This window comes from Thermomyces dupontii, assembly GCF_041956625.1.
Source record: "Thermomyces dupontii strain NRRL 2155 unplaced genomic scaffold VTN31scaffold_7, whole genome shotgun sequence".
In the NCBI taxonomy this organism is placed as follows: domain Eukaryota; kingdom Fungi; phylum Ascomycota; class Eurotiomycetes; order Eurotiales; family Trichocomaceae; genus Thermomyces; species Thermomyces dupontii.
The window spans coordinates 823,516-835,528 of NW_027192313.1; the positions used below are offsets into that span (position 1 = coordinate 823,516).

General features: G+C 50.8%; 6 protein-coding genes across 6 annotated transcripts; 2 read left to right on the forward strand and 4 right to left on the reverse strand.

The window, feature by feature from the left end:
* Positions 1-18: 18 nt before the first annotated feature.
* On the reverse strand, positions 19-612 carry VTN31DRAFT_6638 (uncharacterized protein; the record flags this gene model as incomplete). Its single annotated transcript, XM_069407270.1, has 1 exon — positions 19-612. One exon carries the CDS (start codon positions 610-612, stop codon positions 19-21), a length of 594 nt encoding a protein of 197 aa, XP_069258813.1.
* Positions 613-911: 299 nt separating this feature from the next.
* On the forward strand, positions 912-3,332 carry VTN31DRAFT_6639 (uncharacterized protein; the record flags this gene model as incomplete). The annotated part of the gene is made up of 1 exon (XM_069407271.1): positions 912-3,332. The coding sequence occupies one exon, from the start codon at positions 912-914 to the stop codon at positions 3,330-3,332; it is 2,421 nt and encodes an 806-aa protein (XP_069258814.1).
* A 112-nt stretch (positions 3,333-3,444) lies between these two features.
* VTN31DRAFT_6640 (uncharacterized protein) lies at positions 3,445-3,861 on the reverse strand (the record flags this gene model as incomplete). Its single annotated transcript, XM_069407273.1, has 4 exons — positions 3,445-3,468; positions 3,528-3,609; positions 3,677-3,786; positions 3,859-3,861. The coding sequence occupies 4 exons, from the start codon at positions 3,859-3,861 to the stop codon at positions 3,445-3,447; spliced, it is 219 nt and encodes a 72-aa protein (XP_069258815.1).
* A 2,351-nt stretch (positions 3,862-6,212) lies between these two features.
* On the reverse strand, positions 6,213-6,492 carry VTN31DRAFT_6641 (uncharacterized protein; the record flags this gene model as incomplete). Its single annotated transcript, XM_069407274.1, has 2 exons — positions 6,213-6,388; positions 6,447-6,492. 2 exons carry the CDS (start codon positions 6,490-6,492, stop codon positions 6,213-6,215), a joined length of 222 nt encoding a protein of 73 aa, XP_069258816.1.
* Positions 6,493-8,380: 1,888 nt separating this feature from the next.
* On the forward strand, positions 8,381-8,742 carry VTN31DRAFT_6642 (uncharacterized protein; the record flags this gene model as incomplete). The annotated part of the gene is made up of 2 exons (XM_069407275.1): positions 8,381-8,417; positions 8,471-8,742. The coding sequence occupies 2 exons, from the start codon at positions 8,381-8,383 to the stop codon at positions 8,740-8,742; spliced, it is 309 nt and encodes a 102-aa protein (XP_069258817.1).
* Positions 8,743-8,803: 61 nt separating this feature from the next.
* VTN31DRAFT_6643 (uncharacterized protein) lies at positions 8,804-9,448 on the reverse strand (the record flags this gene model as incomplete). Its single annotated transcript, XM_069407276.1, has 1 exon — positions 8,804-9,448. The coding sequence occupies one exon, from the start codon at positions 9,446-9,448 to the stop codon at positions 8,804-8,806; it is 645 nt and encodes a 214-aa protein (XP_069258818.1).
* Positions 9,449-12,013: the final 2,565 nt, after the last annotated feature.

Consider the following 12,013-nt stretch of genomic DNA (forward strand, 5'->3'; position numbering starts at 1 on the left):
CAACTGTAAGCCCTCAAATCATGTCAAGTCATCATCCTCTCCTTGCGCATCCTCCCGCTCACGCATATGAATCCCTTCTACCAATGCCTCGCCCGCGATGCCAACTTCCTCTCCCTCGTTTCCATTGGACGATGGTTTTTCACGAGATGCGCGCTGCGCGTTTTCGATGCGCTGCCGTACTAGACGTGCGATGGCATTTTCTGTCCGAACATTCAAGATTCGTGTCTTCTCTTCCAAATGTCGCTTCAGATCCCAGTTTGGTTTCTTCGGTTGTAGCTTGAACAGATCGATGGGTTGGTCCTCCTCTTGTTCCTTCTTTGCTTCCTCCTTAACCGCTCTTTCAATCTCCGCTGCTTTCTGCTCGAGCGTGACCTGGCCTTCTGTCGGCGCCGACTCGAAGCCTAGCTTGGGACCGCGCGTCTCTGGGTCGTAGTTTCGCCCTGATAGATAGGTTCGGGTGACGTCCTGCGTCTCGGGACTGGGCTTTTTCTCGTCGGCTTTTGCTTCGGCGAGCGGCTCTGGTTCTGGTTGCTTTCGCTTGAGCGCGGCAAGCTTGGCCAGACGAGCCTTGCGCTCGTTCGCCGCGGCCTCAAGAGAGGCGTTGGAAGACATGGAGGCTGAAGGCGGCGGGGTGTTGTCGCTTGATGGTGGAGTGGAAAGCTTTGTGCGCGCGAAAATAACAGAAAATGTCTCCAGAATTTCTTACTCTAAGAAAAACCCGGCGCTTTCTGGTTGACCGCAGCCTGAAGTGATTCTTGGGTTGGAAAAAAGTCGGAAGAGACCTAAACTTCACACTAAGCGTGTCGGATCCATGAGTAGCCACTGCGGATCTATCAAATTCCAATCTTCGAACCTCTTCATCAGCATTCCATTTAATTCGCTTTCTCGACAGATCTACAGCACGCAGCTGAATGGCAAACTGGTACTGCGTCTCTTGCCGTTTAGCTGCTCGGTCGCCGTCTTCTGCGCTTCGCTCTGGCGTCCCATCGCGGCAATGGCCTCGAGACGCCGCAATCTTCTCATTTCCTCGATCACGCTACAGCACAACTACGTCGTCGCAGACAACAGCAGACGCGTCGGCATCAGTCGAGATACAGGAAGGCGATTATGGCCCCACGTCGTCTGTTGAACATGGGCCCGACGAAGCCCGAAACGGCCACGGATCGAGGAATCTATCAGCCCCAAGTCCCGCCAATCCTTTACGAAAGGACAATGAGGCGGCGAGCGCCGGAGACGCAAACCAGCAATCGTCAGAAAGCTGGCGGGGTTCAATGCCATTGATTCGTCGGGTCTACATCGACAGTCAAGTGAACCAGCGGGTCGCTACAACGGAGGAGACGAATGCACATCACACCAAACGCAAGTCCGTGCCTGACGAGCAGAATGCATGGGAGCAAATGAACGCCATCCTAAATGCCGCAGTGCAAAGTCGCCAGAAAACTGTGCAATGGGAAGGGAGGGTAATAAGTACCGAAGCCTTGCGGCGTGAGATCAAGATTCGCGATTCGTTGATGTTTCGGGACGCGGTCCCGGGGTACTGGGGCTTCGTATGGCACCAGCTTCGCCTTGCAAAGTCGGAGAACATTCCGTTCACATTGCCTTGGTGGTTGGAGCCTAACGACATCACAAAAGGGCTGATTGAATTGCTGGAGAAAGAAGGCATCGAAGCGTTCCGACAGACCTGGGAGCAGCAGCCAAGATGGATGAAAAGATCTCAGTGGGCTCGACTGGCTTTCTGGTGGTTGGACAGGGACCCCCGACGAGTGTTGGAATTTGTGATCGCAACCGATGTCCCCCCCTATGCGCCGCACCGGATGGTGTCAGATTGCCTCTTGTACATTCACGACTTCCATCCGAGACTGATTAATACTCGCCTATTCCGAAAAGCTCTGAAAGACTGCGTTCCCATTGAGCGGTGGCCTATGACAGGTATGTCGCCGCGGGCGATTAGAGTCTACATCCAAGTCGCCGATCTGGATAGGGTGGAATACTTGTTTGACTATATGCGGCGGTGGGACATTGAAATCACTGCGGCAACGGCTCTGTGCTTTATGACGCGGTTTACGCGATCAAAGGCCGTTGACAGAGCCATCGAAGCACTGCGTCTCATCACGGAGCTGAATGACGAAGTGCACCATATGAATTCAGAATCAGTCATCAAACACTGCTGCAAACTACTGACCCTGGACACGGTTGAGGAGCACAACCACGAACGCAACTTTCGAATCCTCCCCCGGATTCTGGAGCTGGGCGTCCGACCGACCAGGGACATGATGAACGTGGTGGTGTCGAATGCATTCAAAACGGGGGACGTACAACTGGGGCTCGACATGCTCAAGTACATGCAGTCGCAAGGCATGGAGTTTGATTCCTACACCTATCTAACCATGCTGGACGATGCGGTTGCGCGCGGCGACCGGCAGCGAGTCGACGAACTGCTGCGGGAAATCAACCCCCGGGAAGACCTTGTCAACAACCAGTTCATTGCGAGCAAGATCATTCACGCGCAGTTCACTTTTACGGCCAAGAACGTTAGTACAACGGCAGACCCGACCGCGGTCTTCCTGGACATGCTTGATCTATACAGCCGCTACTTCGACCTGACCCCGCTGAAGGATCTCCAGCTGATCAGCCCGACGTACAACGCCATCGGCATGGAGCGTGACCTGGTACCGGGCTCGCACGTGTTGTTCATCATGATGGCAACGTATCTTCGGTGCAACACGAATCCGGCCCGAGTCTGGCGAGTCCACCGACGGTTCGAGCAGCTCATCGAGCAGCGGCACCCCGTCATCGCACCCTTGGTCCAATTCCCGCACTTCTACAACGAATTCATTCGTGCCTTCCGCCCGTACGAGGACGCGCTGCGCCATTGTGTCAGCATCGTGAACAAGATGCTGAAAGACAGCACGCAACCCTTCGAGCTTGACGGGAAGAAAATCAGGCCGGCCGCACCAGATGTGTGGACATGGAACGTGTTGCTGAGCGTGTTTGTGCGCCACGGAAAGCACGACGGCGTGGAGGCTATCACGGAGATGATGAAGCGTCACAACGTCACCTACGACCAGGCCACGTGGAACACTATCCTCCAAAGCAAAGTGGCGCGGCAGGACGTCAACGATGCGGCGGCGACGATTCGGGAAATGGAGAACCGGGGGTTCTCGACGGATCAGTACACGCTCCGCGCGCTGCGGTTTCTGCGGAACCCGGAGCAGCTACGTCATGCGGTGCAAGAGCTCGAATCGTGGGAACGGGCCTCGGAGGAGAAAGAGCGGGAGGAGCTTTTGGACCGAAGCATGCGACGGTTGGCGGCAGTGTCATCGAACAAGTAAACAGAATACTTGTACATAGCACGAATGATCTCATGAACAGAAATAATTATAGAGATTCTTCATCCGCTAATCTAAAAAGAACTCCAGAACGCCAATCCCCGCCCTTTTTCTTTCAGTCACCGAGGAAGATCGAAATCTACCAGAGGCAAGTCAGCAATCACCTCCTAAGCAAGATCTAGCACCAAATATACCCACCGCCATCAGAATACAGCATATACTGACATACGGACTTAGTCGTTCCCCAATCCTCGCACATTTCCAAAAGATGCCAAAGAAGCTAGAAAGAAACCCAACGTGTCAGCAAGTGAATGATTTCACCCCCAAAGCATAGGAATGAAGCATACCCATGTTGATTCCGGTCCATAATACCTGGCATGATCGAATGCGCGTAGGCACTGGTGCAGATGATGAGGAGGAAGACGAGGAGGAGGGACTGGAAGTTGAAGAGGGCGGACTACATCTCTCGCAATTCATGGCGTTAGCTGGTCAGCCCACATTCCATCATTGAAAGAGGAGTAAGACTTGCCATCTTTGACTGACGAAGCTATCTCAGTCGTGGCCCATGCGGTCTGTTGACACTTGACGTTGCGTTGATGGGGCGAGCTTTGCGATGTAAGTTACATACGTTGGCACTGATAGGTTACCTAGGTTAACTTTTTGGTGCCTGAGGCTCAGATTCCGTACTTGGAAAAGGTTAGGCCTACGAGTACTCCGTACTACCTCCGCAATAATGATAAAACTCTATCACTGAGCGTTCTTCATCTTGCCAATGACTCAGACAACATCTGGCACTTTGTCAAGTAATATTAGATCTGCGTGCTGGCTGTTGCTGGCTGGTGATTCCTCGAGTTCTCAAGCAGCCACAAATGGCGAAATGATTCGCAATTATTCAAGATGTCGACACAATTCTGAAGTTTACCTACCTGTCTTAGGTCTCAGACCATTTTGCAATGCCGTTGCCGAGCTCGCTGCACTACAATTGCCGAGAGGCTGTGAGACCAGGCTCTAAGCCTAAGACTGCCGTGGCCAGTATCTTGTTCTTTCTGAATCCCGTCGATCATGCACCGAGGTTTTCTTGCCCGGAACCGTGCCTTCTTCTTGACAGTTGGCAGTTGGCCCCAAGGGAAGGGGGATGTCTCTTCACCGCCACCGAGGGATAGTACGATGAGCTTCGCTCGGGGCCAAACCAATTGATAGGGGGCATCGCAGTGGAACATTGTCGGCTTCCTTGCCACTTCGCGTTATGTTTCTCGTTATGTTCAAAACATCATTGAGGACGGATGTCAAACATCTATCGCGGTGGAGATCACAGGTAGAATACTACTACTTCGCACTCTGTCGCATGCAATAGGAAATTGGAAGAGTGCTTGCCCTAAACGGCCGCCTATGAGCTTTGCATTCATCACGTCGCACATGGTACCTTTTTTTTTGCATTGCCATCGTGATATGACTATTAGGTAAGGTTTGTCCCATCCAAGAGAGTCTAAAGAGAGGTGAAAGAAAGCGCGCTACAGAAGTAGGCCTACTAATACGCATCATCAAAATATTGTAGCCTAATCTCCATGCATGTACTCCGCATTCCACTGCTGTGCTCTTTTCCTCTCCTCTGCAATCTCTGGGCCAAATCGTGCTTGGTTTGAATGATTACTAATTACCTATTGAATGAGGATTCGAGACGTTTCCTATCGGTGATCACCAAGACTTGATGTCAATATCAAGATCTCTGACCATGTACCCGTGCTCCAAAGACGCATCCACATGGTTTTGCCATGTGCGGTGTGGGTGCGTCCTTGGAGGACGGGGACTATATGCCTGATCACGAGCTGGGACAATGGTTGCTGTACTAGTACTCACTCTCTGTTGGGAACTGCACCAGCTGTTATGAGGAGAAGACTCTCATTACATGCGTGTCGTTGAAGGCCTGCTTCAAACTCTTTCTTTGCTTGCCAGTAGCTGAAGTTTAACCCTATACATTTTCCCAATCAGGCAAGCACCACGAAGAAGCTATGAATTTGGCACCTCAGCATGTGGTCTGTGCTTCCAGCATGCAAGAGCCAGGGACAAGGTTTCCTTAACTCCAGCGGGCTTCGTTGCCGAACAGAGAGTCCCGCAGACTTTCCGATCCGATGATTGGAGGAGAACGGCGAGGTTTTTGTTTGTACTTTCAAGACCGCAAGCACCAACTTCTGTTTTGTACTCAGTACTTCACCGAAGTTAGTCCGGACTATGGAGGACGGAGGAACATGCAGAAGCACAAGCTTCTCGTGTCCTTCAATGCCAGATGAATAATCTCGTGAAGGACGGGGCCACTGTCGGGATCTCCGCCAACAGGATCTGACCCAGATTGTTCAGTCGCAGCCCTAAGAAGATAGGCAATAGGCGGGAAGCCATAAAAGAAACTGGCCACGTTCATGAAGAACTTGATAGTAGTATAAAGCGTGCTTAACAATCAAAGCATGCAAGATAGTGTAGATTGGTGGTGTTTTTTTCTCGTTCTGCTCGTGAGATACTTCCCATGGAGGATGTATCCCCGTAAGAACAGACTATAAAAAGATGCTCTTCCCTACCTACCGTCGGCTTCATCCAAAGTCACCAACGGTGTCCTATCCAATTTTCACTTGTGAAGCATCTGAAATCAAGACTGCCAACTCGATTTCACGCGGAACATCATGACCGACTACAAGTTCGAGGGATGGCTCGGTCTGGATGCCGACTCCGTCAATGGGAAGTTGGTGTGGGGAGAGTTCGAGCCGAAGCCATGGGAAGAGACGGATGTCGACATCAAAGTCAGCCATTGTGGAATCTGCCACTCTGACATACACACCTTGCGAAGTGGCTGGGTAGGAAAAAGACCACTCGTTGTAGGGTTGAGGTTTTGTTTCACCGGCTGACGTTCGACTTGCTGTTGTGTAGGGTCCGACCATGTACCCAGTCTGCGTTGGTCATGAAATCGTCGGACGGGTAGTGCGGGTTGGCTCCCAGGTCAAGGATCTCAAAGTCGGCGACCTGGTCGGCGTGGGAGCCCAAAATGATTCCTGCCTGAGCCGCAAAGGTCCCTGCGAGGATTGTGAGACTGGCCACGAGAACTATTGTCGCCACCTGGTTCAGACGTACAATGGCTTGCACATAAACGGCGGCAAGTCCTATGGTGGATACGCATCGTACCACCGTTCTCCGGCCCACTTCGCCATCAAGATTCCCGACGGTCTGCCGCCGGCCGCTGCAGCTCCAATGATGTGCGGCAGCATCACCGTTTATTCTCCTCTGCGCAACTACGGCTGCGGGCCTGGGAAGAAAGTCGGCGTTGTCGGTGTCGGAGGACTGGGCCACTTCGCCATCATGTTCGCCAAAGCGCTCGGTGCTGACAAGGTGGTCGCCATTTCCCGCCGCTCCAACAAGCGGGAGGATGCTCTGAAACTCGGAGCAGACCAATATATAGCCACCGACGAGGACAATGATTGGGTCACTGAAAATACCCGCAGCCTGGACTTGATTATCTCAACGATATCCTCGTCCAAGGTATGTCAATCAGCGGCTTCCTCATATCAATGAAGCAAGTGTACTAATTCAGTTTCAGATGCCCCTTACTGGCTATCTCGAACTCCTTCGTCGTGGCGGCACTTTCGTTCAGGTGGGGGCGTTCGATGATGGAGCGTTGCCGGTTAATCCTTTTTCACTTATTCTTACCAACCGCCAACTTGCCGGCTCTGGCATTGGAAGCCCAAATGAAATCCGGGAGATGCTTGAGTTGGCACTGGAAAAGAACATCCGACCCTGGATCGAAGAGCGCCCCATGTCTGATGCCAACTCGGCCATCATTGACATGGAAAATGGGCGTGCGCGGTTTCGGTACGTGCTGGTGAACGACGCATAGTCGTGCCGTGTTATTTCGAGCGGCGTTCGGGGTCAGGATCGGTGTTGAGAGGCAATTTTATCTCGCTCACTTGGATATTTCGATGCCTTTGAAACAATACGATTTCTGCAACCCTTGGCTTAAATTTGAAGGCAGCTTGTGAGGGCGGCCTGTTGTGGTTGGAAACACGCTCATTCTGCAAGTCGTTCGGAAGCGTCAAAGCGTATGACAGATTGTGAGCTCATTTCTGCAAGGAATTTATTTTCTTCTGAGTTCTAGTAGTCAATGTGACAACATGACGACAAAAGCTGTACTAGTAGGGCGTTGAAATACCCTCGATGGTAAGAGCCGCCAGGCGTATGCACTGCTTCTCAGCGAGTGATCAGTTCGAGGTTTGATGAGTAAGAAATTGTAACGAAATACCTATGGCCTTCACAGGTGAAGTTGAGCTTTTGGCATTAGGCCTAGCACAGGCTTCAAAAGAGACGGTTCATCGGTCGATCTCACGATGGTACTATGATAGCTGGCTGCGATCAGAGTGGTGCGCAGAGGAAGATATCGATCCAACACCGGGAGGTGTTGGGTGCATGAAGCTACGGATAAGAATGAATACTACTTAGTGTTGAAGACTTGAGGAGTTGGAGTCCAGTTGGGCCCTACAAGGATTTTATTTAAATTCAAACCGCAACCCAACTTCATTTGCAGAAAGTTTCTTCAATCACTCACTGTGGGAGTCGCGACATTTCCAGGCTTTGGAGTTCCTGAAATTCATTTCAGGTCTACACTCTTCCATCCATGTCGACTATCAAAGACTTTATGGTACTACACATTACTTATCAGGTATGCTCCGTTCTGTGCCTCGTGTCCGTTGCTATTGCCTCTCCACAATGTGACGGAAGCGGGTTTGCTGCGCAGCATTGCTGCACGGCGCATGGGGACTTGCATCAATAATGAGGAGCGATCTCTTTCTGCTTCGACAAAGCAGTTCTGAAAGGTCTTCAGAGTATTAATAGAGTAGTACTATGGATGTCCTTGCAAAAATGGGATCACAAAACTCCGTTTCTTCTTTTATCCCCTACATTTTGCCGTCGACTCTGATCTTACTGAAAGCTTGCGGAATGAGCGCGGTTTGAAACTATTCAACCATGGCAACCTTAGAAAGTTTCTTCAAATCCATCGAACATTGTAATAACAAATGGTATCGTTTTATCAACATCGAAACATTGATCAAAGTGAGCGAGACAAAGCTAGTATCTTTCAAAACCGACCCTGACTGCTGAACCAGAAACAAAGCTCAAAATGCGTACCAACTACTGGTCGTTTGCCAGCACATACCGATACCGCGCACACCCATTCTCCATGTCAATGATGGCCGAGTTGGCGTCAGACATCGGCCGCACATCAATCCAGGGTCGGATATTCTTTTTCAGTGCCAACTCAAGCATCTCCCGGATTTCATTCGGGCTTCCAATGCCAGAACCGGCAATATGGCGGTTGGAGAAGATGAGAGAGAAGGGCTCAACTGGAAGCTTCCCATCATCGGGGGCGCCCAGCTGAACAAGAGTGCCACCACGACGAAGGAGCTCAAGATAGCTAGTAAGGGGCATCTGAGAATCAGTCAGTACGGCCGGTTCATTCGATGATAGAGAACTGATGAATGGCATGCCTTGGACGAGGATACCGTCAAGACGAGCAGATCCAGAGTGCGGGTGTTTTCAGCAACCCAACCCTTGTCCTCGTCAGTGGCAATGTATTCGTCGGCTCCGAGTTTCAGAGCATCCTCCCGCTTGTTGGAGCGGCGGGAAATGGCGACCACCCTGTTGGCACCGAGCGCTTTGGCGAACATGATGGCGAAGTGGCCTAGTCCACCAACACCAATGATGCCGACTTTCTTACCAGGCCCGCAGCCGTAGTTGCGCAGAGGAGAATAAACGGTGATGCCGCCGCACATCATCGGAGCCGCAACTTCCGGCGGCAGACCGTCGGGAATCTTGATGGCGAAGTGGGCCGGAGAACGGTGGTACGATGCGTATCCACCATAGGACTTGCCGCCGTTTATGTACACGCCGTTGTATGTGGTGACCAAATGGCGACAGTACTGCTCGTAGCCTGCTTCACAATCCTCGCAGTATCCCTTGCGACTCAAGCAGGAATCATTCTGGGCTCCCACGCCGACTAGGTCGCCGACCTTGAGATCCTTAACCTGGGAGCCAACCCGCACTACCCGTCCGACGATTTCATGACCAACGCAGACTGGATACATGGTCGGGCCCTACGCAACAGCGAGTTGAACGTCAGCCGGGGATACAGAACCCTAACCCTAAAACGAGTGATTGTTTCCTCACCCAGCCGCTTCGCAAGGTGTGTAGGTCAGAGTGGCAGATTCCACAATGGCTGACTTTGATGTCGACATCCGTCTCTTCCCATGGCTTCGGCTCGAACTCTCCCCACACCAACTTCCCATTGACGGAGTCGGCATCCAGACCGAGCCATCCCTCGAACTTGTTGTCGGCCATGATGTTCCGCTTGAAGTTGAGTCGACAGTACTGATTTCTGATGATTCACGAGTGAATATGGATGGACACTGCTGGTGACTTGGGACAGAAGCTGAGGGGAGAGAAAGAAGAGCGTCGTTTATAGTCTACAGTTCGGATCTGCTGGAATCTACTGACTCGTATATCCGGACGTACACGTCCATGAACAGTAGCTATCTCAAGGGGCAACCTTAGATAAAGAGGTCTTCCTTCATCATCCTGCATCATCTTGCATGCTTAATTGCTAAGCGAACCTGATGAGAAGCAAATAGCCGATGATGTATGAAAGTTCGTTCATGCCGATATTTTCGCCTTCAAGTGCTCCGTAGTCTTAACGCCTATCTCCTTAGGGTTTTGCGGGTGGAATGCGGATCAAGTGGAGGGTTCCTGAGCACTTGACGCATTCTGCATTGAAACTGGTTCGGTAGAAAGTAGAAAAGTATAACCTAAGTATTGTACGGTACCTCCGTCCTCCGAACATATCTCCGTGACATCCAGTCATATGAGGTTGTCTGCTTGTTGTTTGCGGACTGGAAGAAAGGCCACGTTCATGAAGAACTTGATAGTAGTATAAAGCGTGCTTAACAATCAAAGCATGCAAGATAGTGTAGATTGGTGGTGTTTTTTTCTCGTTCTGCTCGTGAGATACTTCCCATGGAGGATGTATCCCCGTAAGAACAGACTATAAAAAGATGCTCTTCCCTACCTACCGTCGGCTTCATCCAAAGTCACCAACGGTGTCCTATCCAATTTTCACTTGTGAAGCATCTGAAATCAAGACTGCCAACTCGATTTCACGCGGAACATCATGACCGACTACAAGTTCGAGGGATGGCTCGGTCTGGATGCCGACTCCGTCAATGGGAAGTTGGTGTGGGGAGAGTTCGAGCCGAAGCCATGGGAAGAGACGGATGTCGACATCAAAGTCAGCCATTGTGGAATCTGCCTTGGAACTGCTTTCAGGCACCTGTTTTAAATAATACATACACAGTATCGAATCGAAGCTCAAAAACTTATGATTTCCACATTCCAAAAGGTAATTATGATAAGAGAGAAAGGGAGGGTTATTACGAGATCCTATCAATCAAACAAAGCCCGCTTCATCCAGTCATCCATCTGATCCATCATCGCTGAAAAAAAAAAAAAAAAAAAAAAAAAAAGAAAAAAAAAAGCTTGACGGTTGAGGTTCTGCGGTTAATTTTCGGATCGGAGATCTTTGCGGAGGGTCTCCGGCAGTGCTGGTCCCTGAATGGCGAATGCCGGAAGGACGGTCCACATGCGGAGATGCCATCTTGCCCGATTCGGAGTGCGGCGGAGCTACCTAAACTTCAGCCACCGCCAAGTTCCAACTAAAATAATCCCTCTGGCTCGAGGCCATGATTCCTGATTATCTTGCGAACGACGAGATCTTTGATCATGGCTGGTATCTCAGAATATGACCATGATGGCAACGATGGCATCTGAACAAGTCTTCTCGGCGTCGAGTCTCGACATTCATTGTTGACAAACCGTCAAGTGATGGCTATCAGTTAGGTATTACTAATCGTTGAAATCGTTCAAATAAAGCACGAGTCAGCGCAGAGCAGAGGTTAGGGATAAAGCTGCAGAGGAAGTATGAAAGCTAACCTTGATACTGCATGGTGGTCATTTTTGTTCCGCTGGCTCGATCTCTCTTGGCTTGATACGCTAGAAGCCTAGAACGACCTTGAGTGCCAATGCTTCTACATAGAAGGCGCCATGTGTCGAATCCAAAGCCGACAGGCTCTTTTCCGCCTATCCAAGGTTTGATGTCATATCACTCGTACGGAGTGATCTGTGGGTGGAATTCTGCAACAACAGTTGGTACCTCGATTCGGCGTTCTCTGAATCCGCGATAGGTACTAACTAGGTAGTTTGTTATAATTCAGAATGACATCCTGGACGCAAGGCTATTTGGTACAAAGAAAGCCGACAAATGACAATGTTCCACGGCGGTGCTAAGTACCTCTATCTATCAATGCCCCCGGCCGAGCGAAGTCATCGTTGTCCATGGGTGGTGGCGGTGGTCTTTCCGCAAGCTTTCGTTTCACCAGCGATTTCTAGCAGGAAAATCTCAGCTGATGGACGGAATCTCTGCGGAAACGAAGATGTTGTCCTCAAGCAATCCTTTCAGACCGATTCGTGACTCAGGCCCAGGGATCAAGCCAGTCTCGTGGCAATTGAAATGCGGCAAGCTCAGCCCCGGCTTGCCAAACGCGTACGAGTACGTCTAGGAACTTTAGATTGGTCTGGAGAGGAAGTCCTGTACCTATGAT